We start from the raw sequence: 25,625 nt of genomic DNA on the forward strand, positions 1-25,625 counted from the left end.
AAAGACCTACCCGGAAAGAGAGTTCCATCCCCTGGGTTGGGTCCTGCATTGTATAAGAGCGGACAAAATGATCCGAGCATAAGCATGTGCACATGCATTCTCTCTCTGCTCTTGAGTGATGTGACCAGATACCTCAAGCTCCTGCACCATGAGTACCCCACAGTGAGGAAGGTGGAATTGGGAGCTAAAATAAACACTTTCTCCCCTAGAGCAGAGCAGCAGAAATGAAACCAGGATACTCTGCAAGAAGCAAGAGGAGCTGAACTTGATCCCAGCACCAAAGCTAGGCATGGTGGGACACTAGTAATCCTGGTACTGGGGAAGTGGAGACAGGAGGACCCCCTGGGCTCACCAGTCAGCAAGTCTAGCCTACTTTTGAGTTGTTTAGGTTCAATGAGGAAATTTGTCTAAACAATGAGGTAGAAATATGACTGAGTAAAGACACTGGGTATGAACTTCTGGTGTCCACCTCCACAAAGGCCTATGCACACACTCACCCACATAAGTGTCCATCCACAGATGACAGATAAGCAATGTACTATCCACCCACACAGTAGAATATTACTTAGTCTTAAGCAGGGATGGCATTCTGACACCTGTTGCAATATGGATGAACGCTGAGAACACTGTGCTGTGGGAAATAGCCCAACACAGAACGTACATGTGCTGTGTAATTCCATTTGTGTGAAGTCCCTACAGAGGTGGGGGTCATAGAGACAGAGACTAGAATGGGGGTGTGGGGGGGGGAGAAGAGGCACTGCCAGGCCTTGGGCGGAGAAACAAAAGGTGGTGTTTAATGAGGGTGGGGTATCAGGGTGGTGAAGAAAGATCCCTGGATACAGAAGAAGGCCCTTCTGCAAGATGAATTGTCCTGAAGTGTGTGTTTAGTAGCATTAACGGCAATCCCTCCTACAAAGGACATTCTTGAGCTTCATTTTGTGATTTCAGGAGTATGTGCAGCTTTGTCACAGCAGAGATTGCTAAACTTGATGGGGTCCTCTGTGCAGGCACATCTTGGCCTCTGCCCATGACAACTCACAGAGCCCCCTCCTCTGGTGCATCTATCACATGGCTTCCATTGCCACCCCCTCCATCCCCACCTGTCACATCAGCTCCATTGATGCCCTGCAAGAGAAGGAGACCTGAACAGGGAGGCCACAGCATTGGATCCTGCCTTCTTCTGCCTGTCACATGTACCTTCAGCAACCCTTACTTCATTGTCAAGGGTCAAAGGTCAGTTTTGCTTTTAGGTGGCCAAGAGGGAGGCTGCATCCTGCCAGGAACTTCTATCTTCCTTAGTTCAGGTTTCCCCAATCAGATGTGGCCCAGCGAGTGAGGGTAGAGGTTAGGGATGGTGACTTCTCAGATCCTGGGACCTGAATCTCCTTGTATCAGCTTAAGCAAAATTGGGTGAGTTTGGAGTCCTGGGGCTGGGTGGTACCAGGTTGTGCCAGCAGTGCCAGGTGGCAGCTAACAGCAGCTGCCTATTGGTATCATATGGGATATGGCAGCCCTGATACTTGGGACAGAAGTGGTAGGGCCCCAGAGATTTGGGCAGAGATCTGAGGGACTATTACTTGCCTGCAGCTCAGGCTGTAGCTACAATTCACTCTTTCTGGGGCCCTAGTAAAGTCATCAGTCCTTTGAAATGCAGCTGAAACCAACAAGACCCTCTTTCTTCCTCCTCCTCCTTTTTTTCTTCCTCCCCTTCCCCTCCTCCTCCTCCCCCTCTGGGTGCAGAAACAGTTCACCCTACCCAGTGGATGCTCTGCTCTGCCATGGACAGAACGTTACCATTTTCATGTGGCTTTGACCAACAAGGAGAGCCAGGGTCAACACACAAGGACACCCAGCACACACTTGTAGGGAAGATCCAGGGTTGCAGATGGACCTGACAGAGAGCACAGGGAACATGAAGGCACAGGTTATAACTGTGACAGCAGTCCTGAGCAAGTTTCTTCTATGTACTGAGCAAGTGCCCAGGACACCCTCACTCCTTTCCCTCTCATGGGTCCTCTCCAGGGTCATCCAGTTCCTGTGGGTGTCTGCCCACCCTCACTCCCCAGACTATCCTGTAGACAAGCACCTGATGCCTGTACCGTCTTTCACTGGAGAGGGTGAAAACTGGCTCTGTGTTATCTGTGTGATAGTTTTGGGTTGCACTCCAGTCTTGTCAAGTTGCCCTTGGGAAACTGCTCACAACCATGCTGTTTATTCATCTCTTGCCTATCTTTGTGTACCCTGGGGTTGTCTTTCATATAACCATCTTATGTATCAGTCCTTACCCCAGACTTACGGTTTCTAGCCTGACCTGAAGGTGCTTAGTGCTGGTCATGCTAAATGAGTTGGAAGAGGAACAGAGCCTGTGGAAATGGGGCCAGGTTGGAATGCATATGTCCCCTCTGGTCACTGCAGTGCACTCTCAAACGTGTAATTCTGAGGGTCAGCAGGACAGGCTCATCCTGAGCCTGAAGAGAGTCCGCCTCTTCCTCATCTAGAGGTTGTCACATTCCCTGGCTTGGGTCATCTTTAAGTATCAAGCTAGCCATGTCTCTTCCCAGACCTTGCTTCCATTGCCACATCCACACTGACTCTGAGCTATTCCAGGGCTCCCCTTCCTCTTCTGGGTTCACTGGGATGACCTAGGACTATGTCTTCCTTCAAGACCCTCAGCCTAGTCTGGAGAGTGGCATGGCTGGTAAAGTCTTTCCTGTATAAGTTTGAGGACATGGGTCCAATCCTCAGGACCCACTGTCATGTAGCATTGTGACTCGTACCCCTAAGGTTCAGGCAGAAGCAGGTGGATCTCTAGGGATCACTGGCCAGCTAGCCTAGCCTACTTGGTGACTCCAAGCCAATGAGAAACCCTGTCTCAAAAACAACAACCAACTGGTTCCTGGCACCTGAGGAAGAATATCTGAGGTTCTTCTTTGGCTTCCACATACCCATGCATATGCACTGCTCCCTTGCATACACACATACACATATAAACATACATATCCACATGCCTACACTCTACTAAATCACACTTACAATTCCTCTGCCCTGTGACCTTACCTATCCCTGTGACTGGATATAGACATTGGGATATGATGTCAATCCCATGACACCCTGGGAACCAGGAAGTACCTTGAGGGTTGGGTGCCAATCACATGCCTCTCTCGTACTCTTCTGACCTTGGCCATGCAGTCCTGTGGAATCATGCCAGTATAGTTGCAACAGGGATATCACTGGGGGATAGGCTTCACCTCTTTAGATTGGCAGATTTGGGTCAGCAGTGGGTGAAAGACTGCTGTGGAGTTGGTGATCTCTGAGATGACTAAGCTGTTGACCTCCATGTGCTGTGTAGCCTCAAAAAGAGGCAAACCAGTTTGTTAGTGTTGTGTGTGGTATGTGTATATGTGTGAGTGGGGAGGGGATATGTGTGATATATGTGTATAGTGTGTGGTGTGTGTACATGTGTGATGTATATGTGTGGTGTGTGTACGTGTGTGATGTATATGTGTGGTGTGTGTGGTATGTGTGGTGTGTGTGGTATGTATGATGTGGGGGGTTGTATGAGGTGTGTGTGAGGTGTATGTGGATGTATGTATGTGATATGTGGTGTGGTGGTGGGGCCTGCCTCCCCCTTCACCTTCTCATTACTCAGTACACTCAGAAGAGATGGAACCTGAAGGAGACATGAAGGGTGTAGGTCGCTTACTCTTGAAGGCTTATTCATAGTGACCTGCTCAGGTTCACATGGGATTGCTGGACACCCACACACAGGACCTTGCTCGCAGATATTGTCTTCCTGGCCCTGCTCCTGGATTCTGCCATGGGTTCCAGCACTGTTGGAGTAGCCTCCAATGATATCCATTCTGCAGATCTTTTCATGGCCGCTGTTTCTGGTGCTGGACATCTCAAAGCACAGATGTCATGGATTCATCCTGCTTCGTCCTGGGCTTTGTCCCTGGGAGAAAATGCCTCTTCAACCTTCAGTCACAGCCACTGTGCTTAGGTTGAGGGGACAGAAGACAACTCCCCAAGGAAGACATGTTGCCTGTCACAAGATTGATATTGATCTGTCCCAAGGAAGTCCGCAGGAGCTCAGCTTCAGGCTGGGAGTGTGTGGTCCTGTGGCCCTGCTGCGGAGCTGCCTGCCCTGACTAGTCTACATCAGCTGTCTAGGCCAGCTTCCATTCCCCTGCTCCAATAGCTGCACTGCTTGTTGTCACCGCCCATGGTCAGGACATAGCCACAGATGGCCTCACGTGGCAGAGCCTGTGGGGGATTACAGCTCCCAAAGGCCTCCAACATCAGAGAAATTCAGGAAGGCAAGGGGCTTATTAAAACGCTGAAATTGGTTCTAAATGAGGTCAGCCGTCATCGATGAGGCTTGGAGCAAAGCCAGGCAGTTAGCAGCACACCGAGTCTATTTCCTGACATGGTGACAGTGACATCCTGGGTGCCACCCCAGCCAACCCCCACCCTGGGAAGGCAGCTGACATAGTCAAACCCTAGCAGAGTCACCAGGGTGGGGTGCAGGAGAGAGCAGGAGAGAAGGAAGGGCAACAGTCCAAGCACTGGACCCCCCAAACACTACAAGGAAGTGGGACGTAGACGAGACAGCTGACTACTGTGCCCTCTCCAGGATTAAGTCCTCTTCAAGATTAATAAGAGGAAGGGCAAATAATGATATCAACAATAAATAAAACTTTAAAAACCAACACTGGAACATAAGGGCTGGGGAAGATGGCTCAGGCAGTTCAAATTCCCAGCACCCATGCCTGGGTGTGATGGCACAAACTTAAATCCAACATACAGGAGGCAGAGGCAGAGTTCAAGGCGAGCCTGCTCTACATAGTGAGAATCTGTGTCAAAAGTTATATATATACACATACACACATGCATACAAGCATACATACATACACACACACACACACACACACACACACACACACACACACACACATACATACATACGTAGAAAGGCTAGCTATAGATACCCATGGGCCCTGCTGGCTCTGTCTCAACACCTAGTTTTTCTTCCAGGTTTTAGTTCTGGTCAGCACATCTTCATATCTCCTGTGGGATTTTCCTGATCTTGGCTGTCAAGGTATACTCCTACCCCTTATATTGATTGCTAAGAGAACCCATTTTGGGGTCCCTGAATGCTGTCCTGTCTATGCCCTACCCTTCCCTGCCCTGCCACAGATGACTGTGTGACCCTAGGAACTCACCTTCCCCTCTGTGTGGCTCTATCCCCTTGTGTGTCACATGGGGACAACCACAGGCTAGTCTCTCAAAGCCAGCAAAGCAGCAGGCCTGCTTCCCTCTCCTGGTAACTACCAAGACTGGGTAATTGTTACTTCTGAAGTTGGCTGAATCACTTCTGCCAGCATTCCAGTCTTGTTCCTAGCTGCAGAACGGGAGTGTTTTTTGAATCTGTTAAAAATAAACTTGTGTGTGTGTGTGTGTGTGTGTGTGTGTGTGTGTGTGTCACTCTGTTATTTACTAAGAATCGTGCTTCTCCTCTGAGCACCGAGTGCAAATGTTGCTCTCAGGCTTGATCCAGGAAAGGGACATTACTTGCTGCAGTCAGGCTCCTGCCCAGCATCCCTACCCTTCTTAGGAGCCGACCTGGCCCTCACTGCCCCATGTGACCCTAAGGGCTCACTGAAAACCCTAAGCCACACCTCACTTAGAGCCGGTGATTCCGCCTTGGCCTGTGCGGAACAATGTGCCCATTAGCCCTGGGCATTCTGCCTATCAGCTTTCCAGAACAAAGCTGGGACTATCTGGAAATTTTACCTGTGTGCAGCACTGAGGTCCCTTTCCCTCTGTGGAATAGAGCTCAGTGAAGAATTGGCCTTGCTGGCCAGAGGCTCAGCCTGGGCTACTGTGTTTCTGAGAAAGAAGCAGGAGGAAAAAGAGGAAAGAAGGACACACAACTAGGTTGGAGGGACCTGTAGTCACAGTGAGGTACAGAGGTGGATGGCTTTGGAAACAAGCAGGAGATCAAGTAGAATTTCCTGGTGTTGAGGGTATGGACAGCACCAGTCCTCATTATGAGGCAGACAGGGCTGAGCAATAGGAAGATCAACCTGTGGTATGGGAGAAATAGTGCTGGGGGCAACTGACCTGAGAAGCAAGAGGAAGCCCTGGGTTTGAGAACTGTAGTGAGATGGGCACAGGCGTGCCTCCCACCCTCCTTTCCCCTAAGGACTGTCCCCACAGCCACGAGTGCCCATTCACCCCCTTTCTGCCTGCCCTGTGCTGTCTTTGCACCCACTTCTTCTGTAGCAGCCGTGGCGCCAGCTGGAGCCCGTGGGGAAACAGGAGAAAAAGTGGGAACAGCAGGCCTCGGAGAGAGTGTCTAAACACCGACTATTTGGGGACTGTCTTTTATTTTTAGTTTGAAACTTATCCACCCTTCAGTATTGTAAAAAACAGGATCCAGGAACCCATTACCCACTGTCACTCAGGGAAGAGCCCCTTGGACCTCAGTTGGAACAGGTGGAGAGGACATGGGACCTGGCTGCCTATGAGGCATTCAGCAGGGCCTGACTGGAGGTGTCCTTAAGACTTGCATCTGCAGAGAGTAGCTGTTTCCAACAGGCGTCAGAGATTTGTTGGAGGACATCAGCCACTCTGCTTCGATTCTCCTGATGATGTCCATGTGTCATTAGTGCCAATTAGGGGAGAATGTGTTTGCCCTAGGGCATGGACTGGTGGGAGGGCCACCAGGACAATTCAATTCCCCACCAGACAAATGTGATTAGGTGCAGCCTGGCCCAACCCCACTGGACAGGCATAAATGGCCCAGTGGGGCTGGGGAGCTCATCCCAGCCATGCAAGCTCATCTCAGCCACCAGCCTTGCTGGAGCAGCCTCCCAAGCCCCAGTGTCCGTGAGATGGCTTCCATGTATGGCACTGCTGTGACCATCTTCCTGGTCATCCTGGTGGCTGCCCTGCGGGGCTCAGAGCCTCCAGAGAACCCCTTCCCCTACCATATCCCCCTCGACCCCGAAGGGATTTTAGAGCTCTCATGGAATGTCAGCTATGTCCAGGAGACCATCCACTTCCAGCTCCAGGTGCAAGGGCTGAGGGCTGGGGTCCTGTTTGGAATGTCGGATCGAGGAGAGATGGAGAACGCAGACCTCATCATGCTCTGGACTGATGGGGACAGGGCCTACTTTGCGGTGAGTCCTCTGCCATCTTTCTGTCTTGTCCTCATGTCCATAGCCCCCAGCTGGCTAGCTTCATACAGCCCTGTTCTACAGTCAGCAAAGAAAGCTTGCCTACTGTTTCTATGTTTGATGTCACTAATCTGAATTAAGCCCTTCAGCATCATAAGGACATTCACTAGAGGATAGAACAGTAAGTAGGCTCTTCTTGAAGTCCTTGACTGCACCCCCAAATAATGGTTGCAGCAATCCCAAGGAGAGTAAGGGTATATGGAGGATCCACATGCCATGAGTAACCCCCCCACACACACACATGAGTACAGACCCTGCATATCCTCCAGTTTTACAAATAACAACTCCATGCCACACTACCAGTACATATGCACCTGTTGTGGGCCAGGTGGCATGTGGCTTAGTAGAGCAGGCAGCATGCACAACAGCTTGGGACACAGCACACACACTTGAAAATTCTAGAGTCTGTGCTATACTTGATGATGGTGAAGATAGACACAGATACCATTGCAACCCAGGTGCGGGACAACCCCACCCTCACCACTCAAGCTGAGCCCAGGCCAACAGAATACCTCTAGTTCTTCTGTTCAAAATCTACCTGAACATCTGCATGCTAGGGTAGCAGACAGGAAATCTCCTACATAGGGGAGATAGACACCCATGCACATCCTCTGTGGCTCTACTCTTCCTCCTCCTTCCTCTGCAGAGGGATGGGCCATTAGGGCCTTTTTGGAATAGAATCTAACTCTGCATCTACAAGAGAAGAGATGGTCAAAGATTTTCCTTATCAGATCAGACGGTACCTTCTTCATACCAGGCTAGCTTCAGCTTCGTGTTAATCCTCCTGCCTCAGCTTCTCCAGTATTGGGATTACAGGTGTGAGCCACTAACCCTGACTAGAAGATGCTCTCTTGAGCTGAGCATGGCAGCAGCCACTCTCCCTGTTTCACAGCGAGGCCAGGCTTTTGCTCAGAATTGTCAAGCAGGGTGACAGAGCAGGGCTGGCTGTATGGTGGCTCCGGATTCTCGGTCTGTCTGAGGTGTGTGGGAAACAGAAGAGCCTTGTTGGGTCCCAGAGGGGCTGACATTCCTCCTTCCCAGCGCAGCTTTTCCAAGCTGCAGCTTCCACCGCCAAGGGGGCTTTTCCGCCCCTGTCAGGTTTGTTTGCACAATGAATTCCTTTGAACACAGACATTGGAAATGGAGCTCCCTGGGCAGCAGTGTATGCTTAGGTCCATACTATAGATTCCCAGCAGCAATGCCAGCTGCCTGGCTGGTCCTGCTGTAAGTCAGTAGGGTCCCCAGCAGGAGCTTCACCACGAGGCTCTCCTTAGGGGAAAATTTGCTAATTTCTTGCAGGCTTTGTTTTCCTAAGCTGCACAGCCCTGGAGGTAGGACTAAATAGATGTGTTGGATGCCACTCCACAGCCTGCTTCCCTTACCCTGGCCTGGAGCCCTGCGGGTGAAGGCAGGGAGACCTGGATCTAGGCTCTAGTAGCTATTCTGGGGGAAATGTTCACTCTTGCTGCTGAGATAGCCTCCCAACCCAGACCTCAGTTTACTCTTTCCAGGAGAGGTTAGTCTAGAGTAAGAGATTCCTATGGTACAGTATTTAAGGCAGCGTTTGCTCTCAATGTTATGCAAGCATGGGTGAGTGAGTGACACCTTAAATGCTGCCCTGCCTTTCCTCACTCTGGCTCCATCATCATCTGTCTCGGTCCAAGGCTCCAGTCTCAAATGTCTAATCCTGGTGCACAGTCCTGTCAGAAGCCATGGTCACCTTAACAATGCAGTACAGTTCTCCAGGTCTCACTCTAAGCCCTGAGAATCTGTATGGCTAACTGTCTCTGAGAGTCTCAGATACCCAGCTTACATGTCGTAGGTTAAAAGGAAGCTAAATGAGGGTGCAACTTAAGGTAGGATGGGTAACAGAATGGGGTCTAGATATGGGGGGCTAGAAAACTTGGTTCAAGGGAGGCCTGATCCCCTTACATACACCGGGCTCTGGATTTGATCCCAACACTGAAAAAGAATAAGACAGATAAAATCCAATGGGAGTGACAATCAGCAGCTTCCTAGCCCTGCTGGGTGTTCTGTGGAGCTGGAGACTTACTAGGGGGAGCTGATGTGATCTCTATCAGCTGTGTGCTCCACCGGGGGTTGGGGGCTCCTTCTTGCTCAGACCCTGAGCTTGTCTCTGTAGGATGCCTGGAGTGACCAGAAAGGGCAGATCCATCTGGATTCCCAGCAGGACTACCAGCTGCTCAAGGCAAAGAGGACTCCAAATGGCCTATCCCTGCTCTTCAAGAGGCCCTTTGTCACCTGCGACCCCAAGGATTACGTCATTGAGGTAGGCTGCCCGGTGCAAGAGTATTTTCCTGAATTCTAAAGTACCAGGCCAAGGTCCCTCCATGGAAGTCTGAGGTAGAGCTCACACACATGAGAGAGAGCCACTTGGCAGATGGAAGTTGTTTTGAGAAAGAGGCTCTGGCTCTCTAGCTGCATGAGGCTCCAGAAAAACCTTCTGCAGACATGTAGCAAAGTGTTCTTTCCAGATGTGATTGTTGTTTGGAACCCTCTTGCCCTGGGATGTGTATGTATCCCGCATCCATCAGTCTATCATATAGGACTCTGTATGAAGGCCAGTATACCTGGCTTTCTACCCTGCTCAGTTGCTGACTTGCTTTGAGGCTTGGGGCTGGTCCCTTTCTCCTCCAAACCTCATAAAGTAAGGCTGGAAACTGCTGGATCCGGGATCTGGAAGCACTATGGTGAACTTCATGGCTGTAGTTCTGCAACATAGTTGCAAAGTACTTGGGCTTCTCAACTACTCCCAGTAGGAAAAGCCAGCCCATCTGGCCCCTGATGGAACCCTTATATTGTCTCCTTAGTTAATCTTTCCTGCTAGTACAGACAGGGGCTGGCAGTTTGTGATGGTGCTTGAGAGACAGAGTAGAGAGGCTGGTGCCATGGGAAGAAACTTATTTACTCACCGTCCCCCAGGAGGAGCTACCACAGCATGCAGGAAGCTCCAGGCTCAGTCACTGGGTGGAATCGAGAACAGAACCTTGGCAATGACCTTCACAGGGCTCATAGGGCAAAGGCTAGGAGGGGCCTAGGAAGCAGCTGGTGGGGTAATTCTGACTCTTGTGGGCTTCAGGGGGCTCTCTGCTTACCAGTTCTGGCTCTGAAGAAATTTCAGGCAGGGGAAATGGTGGCTAGGAGTGGAAAAGTTATACATAAGGTGGGTGGTGATTTGGGCTCAGCTGGATGACAGGATTTGGAAAGTGGTTACACTCGTCCTAAGAATGGATCTCAGGGAAGGGGTAAATGGCTGGCCATTTGCTTAGATCTGTGACTGATTAATGGATGTCAAACAGACAAATCTAGATTCCAAGAAAACAAATGAGGAATTTTGCCCAAAGAGGGAATAGAATAACCCAGGAGCTTGTGACACAAAGAAGTTAGGGCAGGGCCATTGGAAATGGGTCATCTAAGTCCCCACCCTCCTATAGACAAGGCAAGAGCAGTCAGAGAATCTTCCAGAATGTACCACAGGGCAGGCCAATGTTTGCATGTTCTGGGGCCAGAGATTTTTGCATAGAACTTGCAAGATGTCTTTTCAAAGAGCATCCCTTGGGGCTTCTACCAACCAGAGCACACTGGCTATCCACCATGAATGTACATCCTTGGGTACCACCCAGGAAGGAGCTGCTAGCATTTCCAGCAAAGTATCCACCCAGAGCTGCCAGCCTCTGTTCATAGCAACCTGTGAGAAAACCAATCCATCTCTGTGGTCTGGCTGGACCCTCATCACAGCAATAACCTGTAGACATTTACATGTCCAGCTACTGGGGCTGGGGGAACTGCTCCCTGTCAAACTCAGGCTTCCCCAGGTTGGTTTCTTGGCTCCTTAGGTGGTCACTGACTCCTCAGTGGTGAACCAACCAATACCTTTCCCCTGCCCCCAGTGACCTTGGGGTTCATAGAAGTAAGGGTCCTAGCCTGCCTATAGCAGGGCCCTGTGGTTGGATACATGAATGGATGCTAAGCAAATGCAGAGTGTATAGGAAAGAAACAAAAGTGTTTAACAGGTGGGGACAGGATTTCAGAAGCAGCGTGGGGTCAGGCAGAGCTTCATGATCTTCTCATTTGCTAAGCTGACAGTGAGGAGCTTTACCTGGTAGGAGTGGATGAGCACGTGACGTGGTTCTCTTCACTCACCATTGAACCTATGCTGGCTCTAAGTGGGCTATCAACTGGTTCTGTCTGGCTACAGGATGACACTGTCCATCTAGTGTATGGGATCCTGGAAGAGCCACTCCAGTCACTGGAGGCCATCAACATCTCAGGCTTGCATACAGGCCTGCAGCGGGTGCAGCTTCTGAAGTCTGAGGTCCCCACTCCGGACATGCCTGAGGATGTACAAACTATGGATATCCGGGCTCCTGATGTCCTCATCCCCGACAATGAGACCACGTACTGGTGCTATATCACTGAGCTACCCCCACACTTCCCCCAACACCACATCATCATGGTAAATGGGGGTCCAGCTCTGCTTTCCACCTGGGGCCCAGAGTTGCATGAATCTGAGGTGCTAGCCTGACTCCCATTAGAAGTAGCACATATGTACTAGTCCCCTATGCCCTGCCCCGCCCCGCCCCTGCTCACCATCTGTGTCAAGGCCTCTGCGATGAATATTTCCTGTCTTACCTGCCTGGAGCAAAGCAATAATATATATATATATATATATATATATATATATATATATTTTTTACTTCTGCAACTGCCCTTGAGGTTAGAGCTGCTGTCAATCTTTCTAGCCACTTCCTCTCATATAAAAGTAGCTCAATTCAATCGCTCCAAAGCTGCAACTAGGGACTTCATCACAGGAGTCCCCAATACTGTTCCTGTTCCAGAAGAGGAAGAATAACCCAGAAAGGTCATGTGAATGCCCAGGGTCACACAGCAAACAGTACAAATAGTAGCCTGGTTGTCTAGTTGTCCTTGAGGCCCAGACTCTAACCTGGAGGCCATTTTGTCTCCCAGTGGAGCTTCAGTGGCCCAGAGTCATCCATACGCACAAAGACAGCTGCCTTCCTAGTTCCATCTTATCAGGAATCCCTGATAAGTGCAGGTCCCTACTGTCTTCCCTGGTGCTCTGCAGCTTCTGTTACCTCCTGGCTCCGAGCTGGAAATCCTGAAGTACCTGAAGTTGCCTTACTTACCCTCTCATTTATAGCAGAGCAGCTAAGCACCAACTGGTGCAGCCAAGCAGGCACTGGGCTCCCAGTTTAGGGCGGTGTGTTCCTTTGCAGTATGAGGCCATTGTCACTGAGGGCAATGAGGCCTTGGTGCACCACATGGAGGTCTTCCAATGTGCAGCTGAGTTTGAGGACTTCCCCGAGTTCAATGGACCGTGTGATTCCAAAATGAAGCCTGACCGACTCAACTACTGTCGCCATGTGCTGGCGGCATGGGCCCTAGGCGCCAGAGTATGTACATACTGCTATATGCCTGTTCTAGTTCATTTTCTGGGGTTGTGATTAACAATACCACTGCCAAAATCAACTTGGGGGAAGAAAGGATTTACTTAGCGTACATGTCTCTGCTGAGCCTAGGCTTTGTCAACTCAATAGTTTAAAGTTAATTAGGACACTATTGCTCCATCCCCAGGCCTCCTGTGGAGTCCTCAGGATTCTAACTCCCTGCACCTGGCTCCACAAAACTACATCCTAAAATGTCAATGGGGGTGGGGGGAGGCGCGCCAGTGCAGGTTCCAAGCAGCCCCAGTCACTCTAGGATGCTCTTGCTCTGTGCTTTGGGAGCCACAAAAGCTCCTTGTAGCTTTCTATGAAAACGCACATGATCACAAGTGTGCACCGCTCATCACTGGATCAGCACTTGCAAGGATCTGGGTTCTGTGCACAGCATGATGCCAGGGATACCTATGGCCGGGCACGATGTCAACAGACCACGCCCATGAGTCTTACCCTTCTAGGTCCTCAGGCCAGAGGATGTTGAAGGCAGAACTGGAAGGTCTGGGAGGGAGGCTCAGCTGAGGTTCAGTGCCCTCCTGATAGGACCTTCTGTGTGTGACAGTAAGGTCTACTTAACCCCAGGAGAGAATCCTTCTAACCTGGTCACTTGTTGAGCTTCTCTGCTCAGGCCCCTGCTGCTGGCCAGGTTTGTCCCAGAGCCCTGAAGGACCCCTGTCTAATACTCCTGTCCTGCACAGGCATTTTACTACCCAAAAGAAGCTGGTGTCGCCTTTGGAGGCCAGAAGTCTTCCCGGTTTCTCCGACTGGAAGTTCATTACCACAATCCACAGAAGATACGAGGTACCAGTGTTGAGAACACATCTCCTGATCCTCTTCAGTCTCTCACATGCTTGGGTGCAGCCTGTTGAGGCACAGAAGAGACAGGGTGTGTGTACAAGCCAGAAACAACACAGGCCTTTGTTCCATGTCTACTTTATTGTAGCCAGCATCCTAATGAGTTCCCAGCCTGAGGTTCTGGGTACCCCCAAGCTAGTGCTGGAATTGATTAGTAATGTCTGCCATGGACCCTGGGGCAGGGCTTGGTGCTGTGCTGTTGAGCATCTGAACACTCAGTGGAAAGAGAACCTCACAAGTCCCATGGGGTAGGCAGGATGTGGTCTACCTCCTCCCAGGGCACCACAGCAGGTCTTAGATCCACAAAGCCATGGGCCCTACCTGCGGCTAGCCAGCCTGGCACTGAGTGCTCTGGACATGTTCTTTGCCCAGCGTGTGTCATGTGTTTAAACAGCCCAAGCTGTCCAGTTGGTTCAGAAATGCCCAGGCCAGGGCCATACCTGCCCACTTGCCTCTGTTCCCCCACCTAGCACAAAGCTGGAGAAAAGTAGTGGGTGGCTGGCTGGGCCTGAGAACGCTGTGTTAGGCAAAGGAATCTCAAGGGAAATAAGACAAATCCATGCTGCAAAAAGTTTCTAGAACTTCTAGAAGAGAGACAAGGGGTGTGTGTGTGTCTGTGTGTGTGCATGTGTGTGTGTGTGCCTGTGTGTGTGTGTGTATGCACGCGCGCGCGCTTGCACACGCAAGAGAGAGAGAGAAAGAGAAAGAGAGAGAGTAGGGAGAGGGGGAGAGGGAGAGTGAGAGAAAGAGAGAGGGAGAGGGAAAGAGGGAAGAGAAAGAGGGAGGAGAGAGAGCAAGAGAGAGAAAGAGAGAGAGAGAGAGAGAGAGGGAAAGAGAGAGAGAGAGAGGGAGGGAGGGAGGAACAGAGAGAAAGAGAGGGAGGGAGGGAGAGAGAGGGAGGGAGGGAGAGAGAGAGAGACTATTGATTCCAATTCTATGGTGCCATTAGTACAGATCTTGCAGGCTTAGCACAATCTCAGGAAGTCACCATTATGGCTAGATCACCCCATGCCTGAAGATGAACAACTTGAGTGGTTCATTAAGGGGATTAAGAGAGGACAACACATCAGAATTTAAATATTTCCTTGCTCTTGTACCCCATTTCCCATCAAATGTCTCCCTCTTCCTTTCCTTCCCCAGCCTCCTTTCTCTTCCTCTCCCTCTCTCCCATCTTCATCTGTGCAAATCAGGAGTAGAAAGACCCTGATACACATGGGGAGAGTGTCCACAGTGAGACTGGAGCAGCTCCCTCACCCAGCTCCCAGCTGGATGTGGAACTGGCAATGCAAACTTAATGTCCTAAGCGACTTTCCTCTTGGCTGTAGCAATGCCTCCACCGTGGGAATTATCTACAGCATGCAGGGGAAGGCAAGAGGGTGGCTGTGGCCTGAGCACCCATAGGGGATTTATTGCTCATTTAAAACCTGAGAGCAAATGGATTTTTGAAAACTCCCTGGGTGTCAGGGAAGTCTGTCTTCCCTGATCGTCTGCATGTATTTATGGATCTTTTGCCAAATATAAGGGTGCTCCTGTCAGTTGGTGAATTTTGAGACAGGCTGCTTTTCTATTAATATCAAAATCCATGATTATCTCATTATTTAATCCCTATCTAAATTTTAACCAATTGCTGCTTCGTTTTATTATTTGCCTCTGATGTCATCAGCCTAGAGACACAAGGGGCTATTTGAGTTTGAATGTTGTTGGCCTGGGGGTGGGGAGGTAGAGACAGTACTAAAGGAGGTACCCTCAATTGATAGCAACATCCTGCATCCCAGGCTGCTGGTCCTGGGTTTGAGGCCAAGTTCAGATGCTTCCCAGACCCTTGGTCTTAACCAAAGTCTTCCATTCACCCTCCAGCCTCAGTTTCTCCATCTGTAAATGGGACCGGTGGTCCTTACCATGAAGAACCCCCATAGATGTGACAAGTGCGCTAAGAGCAGCTTCTGACTCCATTCTTTCTTGCTTTATTGAATCAGAAAGGGTTACTAAGCACTCTGTTCTCCAAGGGGTATCTCAGGCGGTACTGCTCACCACGTGCCTCTCCCTTAGGCCGGCGTGACTCCTCTGGCATCCGTCTACACTACACAGCTTCTCGCCGACGCTATAACGCGGGCATCATGGAGCTCGGACTGGTGTACACACCCTTGATGGCCATCCCCCCTCAGGAGACTGCCTTTGTGTTGACAGGCTACTGCACAGACAAGTGCACCCAGATGGTGAGTGGACAGGGTCCTACCCACAACCCACTGCTTGTGATGACCAGGGGAGAGCAGCAAGAGGAAATTTGGACCCCTGACCCGGAGTCAAGGTTGTCTGAGTCTCTGCACACCTGTCTCCAGCAAAAACTGGTCCATGCCCATGCACCCACCCTTCTGAAATAAGTCACTTCAAAAATGTTTATTTATGTGTTTGATTATATGTTCCTCCCTCTCTGTGTGTGCACGCGCACGTGTGTGTTCCAGCTGAGGCCAGAAGAGGGTATTGGATTCCTTAGAGATGGAGTTAGGTGGTTGTGAGTCTCCCAACCAGGGTGCTGGGAACTGAACTCATGACCTCTGGAAGAGCTGCAAGCACTTTTAACAGCTGAGCCATCTCTCTAGTAACCCCACACAGTACATTTTAAGTGCTTTTGTTATGGGAGTTTCCAGACTTCCAAATGGGACTCACCTTTTACAGGCTGCTCAGCCTCCCTCATATCATGCTTCACCTCCAGGCGGGGACTAGGGGGAGGCAGCAAAGTACCCAGTGTCCCTGAGGCTATCCGAGCACAAGGTGACACAGCAGAGGCCTTGGCTTCTGTAGCAAGTAGACAGTGGCTGCTTGCCTGTGCCAGGCTGCCCCGTTCTTAGCTGCACTGCTGTCCTAGCTGGGCCCTCCTCCCACCTGGCAAGAAGCTGCTGAGGAGCTACTGGGAGGGAATTCCTGACATTGAGGTATGAAAGAGCCGCACTGCTCAGTAAGCATGAGGACAGCCACCAGTGGGGACCTCATAGAACCCTCCCTAGGCTCTCTGTCTGTGACGCCTTTCCACTCATGCTGTGGCCAGTTTGTGATGGTTCCCTGTGGTTTGGGAGGGAGGCAGGCAAGTGCACAGACCTGTACCTCTCAGTTGTCCGTAGCCTCTGTTCATTTCTGTTCACATCTGCTCTCGCCCTTTGCAAGCTTCTGGCTGCCTGCCATCAGTCTTACTGTCCGGAGCTCTTTTGATGTCACAGATGTGAATGTGACTTTACTGTCTGCTGTGTGTCCTGTCTTCTCTGCTGGCTGCCTCCCTGCTTCTTACAGTGACCTGTCATGGAACGGTACATATTCCTGGATCGCAGACAGGGAGATCCAGGCCTGCCAAGAGAGGACATATAACCCAAAGCTGCACTGCAGAGCCAGGTTTCTTTGTCACGGAGCTCATAGTGAATGTTCCTTCTCAGTGTACTCATGGGATGACACCTGTTCTCAAGAGTCCTCCCTACCTGAGTGCCTGGTCTTTGAAATATTAGCTAGGCCTAATGTTCTCAGGCTGAGACACTGGACACATCTGTTCTTATACTCAATCAAAAACTTTAGCCTGGGGCCAGGGTGAGAAATCAACTTTCCTCCTAAATCAAAAGAGATGGTCAGGAGGGGTGATGCTGGCTTCTTAGACTTGTGTCCACAGATCACATTCTGGCGTACACCTGCATCCCTGACTCATTAGCAAGGGCCCCGGGCCCAGCATATATTATCACAGTTTAGGCCTGAAGGCCTCTGGTTTTCATTGCAAAGCAGATATCCACAACGTGAAGAGCAGGGACAGTAGCCAGAGCAAGACAGAAGGCTCAGAAGTAAAGGCGGATGAGTTGAAGAAAGCACAGTAGTCCAGGATTATCAAGTGTCAGCTTCCAGCACCAGGATCTTCAGTTCTGGCTGGCAGCATGAGAGGAGCCGAGGACCATGGCAGGGCGGTGGAATGGTGGCCTGTTTAATGGTCCATCTGAGAACACTTGGTATCTAAAGATATGAACACAGATGAGGGAGACAACTGTTCCTTGGAACTGTCTGAATTCCTTAATGAGGAAGGAGGGCCTCCTCACACTGGCTTAGTGGTCAACCCCATTGCTGTTGACCAGGGTCATGGTGACCTCAGAGAGAACATGGCCTTTTGTGCACAGGTCCCTGCCTGGGACCCTGCATATGGTACAGATTGCAAACATCAATTGATAGGGAGCCCACAGAGAAGGAAGGTCCTGTCCTGCCAACATGGGAAGGGCTTCAAAGGTCTGCTAGCTGAGGAGAAAGAGAACTCAGCTTTTGAGGACCCCCAAGGAGACCAAAGGAGAGGGGTGTCATCTTCTCTAAACATGTTCTGTGGTCTGGCTGCTGGTTGAGGTTTCAAAGTCCTGGGCTTCTGGCCATATAAAACACTCTTAAACAAGCCAGGTTTATGATAGAGAGCAGAGAGAATCATGTAGAAACAGCCAATGTTCTGGTAAGCCGGGGGATGCTGCCTCTGCTCTGGGTCCTTGTCACTTCCCTCTGGGATCTGATTCTGCTCTTCCCACAGGCACTGCCAAAATCTGGGATCCACATCTTTGCCTCTCAGCTTCATACACACCTGACTGGCACGAAGGTAGTTACTGTGCTCGCCAGGGATGGCCAAGAGAGGAAGGTGGTGAACAGAGACAACCACTACAGCCCCCACTTCCAGGTGAGGACCTCCCTGTCACCAGCCTCCGAGGCCTTCTGTTTCTCAGGGCTGACCTTGGATCTTTGGTGATGGACCCTGATCAAGGCTGCTGGGTGCCAACAATGTCTTGGTGACAACGTGATTGATTTTGTCTTCCCTCTGATTGAAGCCCATGCTTAGTCAGTCCTGATGTTCCCCAAGCAGAACTGACAACCCAGGGAGGGTTTGGTGGGGAAGAACAAGGTGGCTGGATCAGAGCCCACAGCTCTTTTCATCTCCTCTCTCCCTGATTCCAGGAGATCAGAATGCTGAAGAAGGCTGTGACAGTCCACCCGGTGAGTGCCCGGCACAGACAGATGGCTGGGCAGGACATATTTAGAGAGCACTGTGCCCAAAAGAGACAGAGAGCAGAGGGGCAGGAGAGAGTCCACAGGGCAGGCACAGCAGGGCTGGATAAAGCACATGTGGCTTCATGGCACAGAGAGGACATTGCCTGGTATCTTCAGCTTAACTACAACCCCAAAGAGTTTTATCCCCTGATAACACTGGACAGAGATGGGGGTGCCAAGATGTAGTCTTTGCCCATGCAGAACTGGGGATCTAACATAGCCTCCCAGGCCATGAGGTCACTGATGGATATAAGTCCCAAGGATGCTTAGATTCCGAACCTCCTTGGGAAGGGTGCTGGAGTCCTCTTGGGAGATCCCACATCATAATGGCTTGGTCACCATGAAGACAAGCACCTCTGTCAGCACTGGGTGGGCAGGAGCTGATGTGTCTGCTGCCTCTCTCTCCAGGGGGATGTCCTCATTACTTCATGCACATACAACACAGAAAACAAGACGCTGGCCACAGTGGTAAGTCACACTGGCTTTTCCAGCCACCTACACAGAAAAGTGAACAGCCCAGAGGCTGCTTAAAGATTTCTAACCATTCCCAGGGTTGAGTGTAGGCTGCCAGAGGCAGGACTGCCCCTCCTGCATTCCCCAAATGGATCAACCATCTGAGGGGATGCTTCTGAACCCCTCTCTAGCAACCCCTCTCCCACAGACTCCTAGCTCCTGTTACACAGGCAGCATGCTGGGATCTGCACTTGCCCCACTGGAGTCCAACGTGGAGGCAACACTGTCAATACAGCTCCAGGGATTCAACTAAGAACCATTAAGGTGGGTTCTCATTGGTACCCATGTGCTCAGTGTCTCTCTGACATGCAAGGGAGCCAGGAAGTACTTTGGAATTCAAAAGTCCACCTGGGGAGATATCTGCTACAGGAGATAAACAAAATGACAGGGCCACAGAAACTTCAGCAGACATATCCCAGAGATGACAGGAAGGATGTGAGAGTGGGGGAGAGATGGAAAAGAGCTTTGGCAGGAGGCATGAGCCAGGAGCCTCAGAGGAAAAAGGTTATTCTTAGGATGCTCAGCTGTAGGGAAGTGTGGAGGTGTGGGCAGCACCAAGCAAGTGGATGTGGTCAGCCACTCCAGGTAAGTGACATGGGTCTTGTTTGGGGCTGGACTGTGGATAGTCCAGGGAGGAGGAGTACCTCATGGGAGGACTGTTTTCAAGGTGAGGTATGCAGAAAATGTGTCATCCAGCTGGAGCATGTTGGGCAGGGAGAGGGATGTTTTCTATGGTTTCCTGGGGGGAGTAGTGGGGACACTATTCGCAGTCATTAATCCCACTGACCTTCTAATCGATCCTGTGAACCCAATAATTAACACATCAACTCTAAGGTTCAGAGTGGGCCAGACCTGAGCTACATCCCAACCTGGCACCCCTCAACCCTAGGAACTCCTACCAATACTGTAGCTCTATTCTCTGCACAGTGTCTTGTACCTTCAGCCATAGTCCAAGGTTCCCCACTCTGTTTCATGTGTGTTCTTTAAATAGCCTTCTTGTGAAATGATTCACATTCCACACAGCTGAAGTGTGTGAAGTGTGCAGCTTGTTGCCTGGAAGCATGTTCACAGATCCATGCACACAGTCAGGCCTCAGCTATTTCCTCCAGGTCTCCTCACCCACCCACTCCAACACAGATCCACTTGCTCTAGATGTTTCTATTCTGGACATTTCTCATCACTGGATTTATAGGCTATGTAGCTTGCTGTGGCTGGATTCTTTCCCATACATTTAATCCGTCTTAGTCTTGTGCCAGTCTCTAGGGCAAACACGTCCTCAGACGCTTTCACAGGCATCAGCTCCTTTCTGCAGGTGCATCTGCTATGGGTGGGGGCAGGGAGGTACCTGCCAGTCACTGGTGGAAGAGAGCCCCTAGGCCTGCTCTGCTAGAGGCGCTTTGGCCAGGGCTGTGTTCCTACCTTGTCAGATTCATAGTGCCTTACTTGTCTTGGGATGTCATGGCCACTGGCCTGGCAAGCAACTAAAATCCTAGGTCTTCAAGTCCAAGTTTCGAGGACAAGATACCTCCTTGGCTATTTAGGGCTCATGACTTCTGGGGGTGGGGGTGGGGAGCTTTATCTGAGATCAGAGGAAATGGGAGCTTCCAGAAGGCAGACCTGAGCTTCCTGCCTCTGACAACCTGTGGATCCAAAGAGATAGTGGCCTTTGAAATGCAGCTTCTTTCCCAAAGTGAGAGAGAGAGGAGGGAAGGAGAATCTACTCTGGCATCCAGGTCATGTTCTCATTCTTGATCTCTGAGGCGACAGAGCTGGGGGGTAGTGTTGGGGGGGGGGTCCCATGCTCAATGAGAGCTATGAAAGCTGAAAAGTGAGGGCTTGGGACAAGCAGACACTGCAGGAAGACCCATCGAGCTCACAGGCAGCAGGCTGACTTCTTATGATGAACTTCCATCTCCCACTCCTCCGTAGAGATTCCCTAGGTCCCAACCACTCAAGCAGGGGCCAGCAGACCACAGTACCATCTGTGTGGTCTGTCATGAATTAGTGAAGGCCTTCTCTTTACCACTTCTAACCAGCCAAATAAAATCTCCCTCCCAACATCATGTTCACAGAGAGATGTTCACATCCTGATCCTGGAGAGAGGCTGAGACAGCCTTGGGCTGGGCTCTCGGCCTGGTTCCTGATGCTCATGCAGACAGAGCTCTTCCTTCCCTGCCCCCATTCAGGATTAGTTCACTAGTTCTGAGAGCAGAAAGTAAGCAGTAGGAATGTCATTTGCTCTGTCCCTCCCATATTGTGGATAGGTGGCCTGGGTTCCCAAGACTGTTCCTGGTACTAGTATCTCTGCAGTACCAATGTGACTGGTAGCCAGTGAGGTTTGTAATGTGTAGGGAGGTCAGTTCCCACTGGGATCATGGGGTCTTGTTCCCTGCTCCCTAAGACTCCGTTGCTGTAACCCATAAGACAAGAATAGCAAGGCCCTGTCATTTTGTTTCTGCCTTTTTTTTAAAGCCACTATCTGGTGCCTATTAACTGGGTCTCTCTCTGTCCTTTCTGCTACCAGCAGACCCAATGAGTAGGGGGGACCTCCCTCCTGGCTCTATCCTAGGGACAGGGGAGTTTTGGATGCCACCCTGCTGCAAGAAGGGAAACAAGTAGTCACAAGAAAGCCACAAACAGGCAGGGTGCTGAGAGCGATGTCCCGAGGGCTGATGGGGTCTTCTCTCTCCTGCAGGGGGGATTTGGAACCTTGGAAGAGATGTGTGTCAACTATGTGCACTACTACCCCCAGACAGAGCTGGAGCTATGCAAGAGTGCCGTGGATGACGGCTTCCTACAGAAATACTTCCACACAGTAAACAGGTGAAGCACTTCTTGCTCTCTGCCCCTGGGGAGCCCACCATGGACAGCCTCTGCACCCTACACTATGCTCCCTGCCCCATGTCCTCTCCTATAAGGAGGCTGGGTGGCCAAATGCAGAATTTGAGCCAAGTTCTTGGAGCAAAGTTAGCATGCATGCCATCAGACCTTCTGTGTCTTTGGAGGTATCTATGGCAAGCATCATTAATCAGTCTCTCGACTTACAAGCTACTGCCAGAGCAGCCATTTTCAACAAGCAAACATGATATAAAAGATGGAAGCAGGGCCAAGACAGATTAGGCAATGGAAGAGGTGAAGGGCCACTGCTGGGAGCCATGCTGGGTTATTCTCTTTCCTTTCAGGTTCAGTAGTGAGGAGGTCTGCACCTGCCCTCAGGCCTCAGTCCCCCAGCAGTTCGCCTCCGTGCCCTGGAACTCTTTCAATCGTGAGGTGCTTAAGGCTATGTATGACTTCGCCCCTATCTCCATGCATTGCAACAAGACTTCTGCCGTCCGCTTCCCGGTAAGTCTGCATGGGGTTGAGTGGTGAGTGGCAGCAGACATTCAACATTAGCTCACCCCTATCCAATACCAACAAACTCCACTGCTGCATGGCTCTCCAACCCCAGGTCTGTCCAAATCTTGAGGAGGACCCCAGGTAGGTTGAGGAAGAGCACTCTGAACTTCCCAACAAGCAATGCTCACATGAGACTGAGAAAATGTGATAGAGACAGGCATACAGACAGATAGAACTGGGAACAGGCCAGCAATACAGCCAGGAAGGCCAGGGTGGCCACTTCTCCTGGGCACAGTACAACAGAGGACTAGCCTCAGTCCTGTCTGGATGGTGTGTCACTGAGTGTCAGCACCCTCCTCAGAGAATAAAAATAGAGCTATGGGTAGGAGAGGCAAGAAACCAGCAGTCTATGACAAGAGCCCCACAGCGCAGCTTCTCCCTCCTTATCTGAGGCCTGCTGGGATTCAAAGGCACCTAATTTATTTCCCAGCAGAGCTAGCCAGCAGCAGCAGTGCCAGCTCAGAGTGCTGGTCAGCAGACCCAGCCTGCTGCACTTAGGCAGAGGAGGCAGGCACTGCAGCAGGAGGTGAACAGACCTTTCCTGGCAGCATTTGGGTACTGGATTAATTGCTAACCCAAACACCCACGCCATGGGGAGGCTTGCTCACCTCAGAGCCGTTTGAGGCACTGCCGGATATAGCTAAGATCTTGGATTTTGCAGAAGCCCTGTTGGACAGGGGCTTAAAACCACAGCCTGCCCCCAAAGACTCTGATGCTTTCCTCAGAGTATATAATTGAGTACAGGCATGGAGGTGGAGATGCCTGGAGGGCTTCAGGTTGCTGACCAGAGAACACAACCGCTTAGGGAAGGGACATGGATCCTCTGGTACTAACTCTCAAAGGCTGACTTGGAAGAGGTATGGAGTGTCCAGCATGGGATAAATGAATTTAAGGACAAGAATCCAACCAGTTAGGGAGACAGCAGCTTGCCTGGCCCCTCCAGCCTCAGCTTACTTCCTGGTTCCTTTCTTACAGGGGGAGTGGAATCTGCAGCCTCTACCTAAGATCATCTCCACACTGGAAGAACCCACCCCACGCTGCCCCACCCGACAGACTCAGAGCCCCGCTAACCCCACTGTGCCCATCACAATGGAGGCAGACCCTGAGTAGGCCCACCTTGTGAGAAGCTATTCATCAGACCCTCCTCACTTTGTCCATCTGGGCTCACACCAGCTCTGTGCAGCCCTGTGTGAAGACTCCCTTCCATAGAATAGTGCTGTTCACCCAAGAGAAAGGAGCATACCACCCCGGAGAGGTGCATGAGGGCATCCCATGAAGTCCACCTGGACAGAGCAGCCCTGGACATTATCTACACACTTCTGACTCCACATAGGGACAGCTCGCTATGGGAGTCCAGATCCAACACCACAGGACCTACCTTGCCTCCAGAAGAGCCTTGCCGGCTGGGTGCAGACTCCCCAAACCCCACAGTCCCGACCCTGTTGGTCCTCCGGGGGTGACTTGTGTTGGTGTATGCCATGAAAACACTGCTTAAATATTCCTTTGCAGAGTGTCTCCTGTTTCCCAGTGGGCGGCTTCCCTGCAACAAGACAGGACAAGTCGTTTAGCTAGTTAGAGACTCACCAGGGGAACTCGCTTCATGGCAGAGTAAATAGATATCTTCGCCCACCTAGAGGGAAAGCCCAACAAGTAGTTCCACCACGGAGAGCCAAGATGGCTAGAGCCAGGCTCTGTAGGGGAATGGAATGATCAGAGCCAGTTGCTTCTCCTGACGGTGACAGGCCAGGCTCTGAAATAGATAGGTAGATGAAGAGCGGGCTTGGGCCACTCAGCTGCATGATCTTCAGTCTCCTTGTCTGTTAAATGAGATTCACCCTTACCTAGCACTAACTGTGTACACATATGCATGGCCAATATTCCTGCCTGTGCTGAGCCTTTCCAGGCTCTATGGTATCAGACATGTTGTCCCATGTGAGTGAGGCCTGCTTCTATAATTCTAGTCACCTCTACCCTCCCTGATTTCTCTCCCTCGGTCTCCTGCCAAAGGGCCAGCTCAGCTCTTTGATGGCTTTGGAAGGGAGTAGGAGACTGGGTCTTTTCAGCTATTTCAGCAAAATGCAGCCCAGGCTTCTTCAGGCAGGGGGGGGGGGTGATGGATGAGCCTCGGGTCTCCTGCACCCCCACCCCCACCGCAGACATCAACTAAGCACTGCCTCCCCTTCGGAAAGGCACTTTATTAGTAGGGAACGAAAGAGCCTGGACTCTGCACCTTGTGGTATGAATCATGGCTCCAGGCGCCCATAAGTCATGGGCGTAATCGGTGTGAAATACCAGGCCCGACAGCCCAGAGCAATGCTCAGCCCTCTGTCATCTGTACAGCCTGAGAGATGGGGGAGGAAGGCGGTCTCCATAGCTGTGCCTTCCCTCTATGGCTGCCTGCCTGAGTAGCCTAGAGCCAGAGAGTATGAGAAAGGCTCATGGAGCTCTGAGGAGCCTGACCTTCAACACAGTTACTTTACTCCTAGTGGTGTTCCAGGTTATAGACAAGGAAACTGAGGCTCATGGGTTAGTGCTTTCCCACAGTCCCTTGCTTCCCCTCTAGGCTGTCATACTCTTTCTCCAGGGAGGCCATCTGCAACCTGCCCTACGTCTGTCACGACAGGCCTCATTTGGGTGACCATGGTGTTTGTTATAGCTGCCAGTTGAGGCATATGAGGTCCCCACCAACTACCTAAACCTTTAAAGACTTGCTATGTCTCTTCCCTAGACAAATGAGAAAATTGAAGTTCAGAGACCTGGGGCTAGATGACAAGGTTCCCATGGTGAGCTGTGGAGCCCAGTTCTGTCTGACATCAGCATCTAGGTTCCCAGCTCCGTAGCCTTATTTTCTGGGCAGGAATCATGACTGAGCTTACAAGAACTGAATGTGAGGACGTAAAGGTAACAGGCTACTGAGACCACAGTCCTCCTATGTGCTCAAAGCCACAGCAAGTCTCCAGATCTACCCACCTTCTTCACTGAGGTGTTAGAAAGGGCCTGAGTATGAGCTGTACCCACATCTGCTGGGTGTCTTGCTTTCCCTTGCTGGGCTTGGGTGTTCCGTGGAGCAGAAGGATCTCTAGGGAGTGCC

The 25,625-nt window shown here is 51.0% G+C and overlaps 2 protein-coding genes across 2 annotated transcripts in view; one reads left to right on the forward strand and one right to left on the reverse strand.

Annotated features, from left to right (window-relative positions):
* The first annotated feature begins 6,833 nt into the window (after window positions 1-6,833).
* On the forward strand, window positions 6,834-24,042 carry Dbh (dopamine beta-hydroxylase). Its single transcript, XM_031369483.1, has 12 exons — window positions 6,834-7,184; window positions 9,385-9,531; window positions 11,461-11,718; window positions 12,500-12,676; window positions 13,420-13,522; window positions 15,626-15,792; window positions 18,114-18,257; window positions 18,533-18,571; window positions 19,034-19,093; window positions 21,834-21,961; window positions 22,321-22,480; window positions 23,510-24,042. The coding sequence occupies exons 1-12, from the start codon at window positions 6,834-6,836 to the stop codon at window positions 23,642-23,644; spliced, it is 1,869 nt and encodes a 622-aa protein (XP_031225343.1). The 3' UTR covers window positions 23,645-24,042.
* The window catches only part of Sardh (sarcosine dehydrogenase), a 78,907-nt gene continuing 66,038 nt past the window's right edge, over window positions 12,757-25,625 (reverse strand). The window contains exons 23-24 of the transcript XR_004118495.1: window positions 23,913-24,074; window positions 12,757-13,583 (exon numbers count right to left, since the gene is read on the reverse strand). The gene's annotated coding sequence lies outside the window, so the exon portion shown is untranslated. The remainder of the gene's footprint in view (window positions 13,584-23,912; window positions 24,075-25,625) is intronic.

This window comes from Mastomys coucha, unplaced genomic scaffold, assembly GCF_008632895.1.
Source record: "Mastomys coucha isolate ucsf_1 unplaced genomic scaffold, UCSF_Mcou_1 pScaffold15, whole genome shotgun sequence".
NCBI classification, from domain to species: domain Eukaryota; kingdom Metazoa; phylum Chordata; class Mammalia; order Rodentia; family Muridae; genus Mastomys; species Mastomys coucha.

Coding starts and splice junctions, on each gene's coding strand:
- Dbh (XM_031369483.1), top strand. CDS start 6,834: ATGCAAGCTCATCTCAGCCACCAGCCTTGCTGGAGCAGCCTCCCAAGC. Junction 13,523..15,625: donor CAATCCACAGAAGATACGAG/GTACCAGTGTTG, acceptor CCTCTCCCTTAG/GCCGGCGTGACTCCTCTGGC. Junction 15,793..18,113: donor CAGACAAGTGCACCCAGATG/GTGAGTGGACAG, acceptor CTCTTCCCACAG/GCACTGCCAAAATCTGGGAT.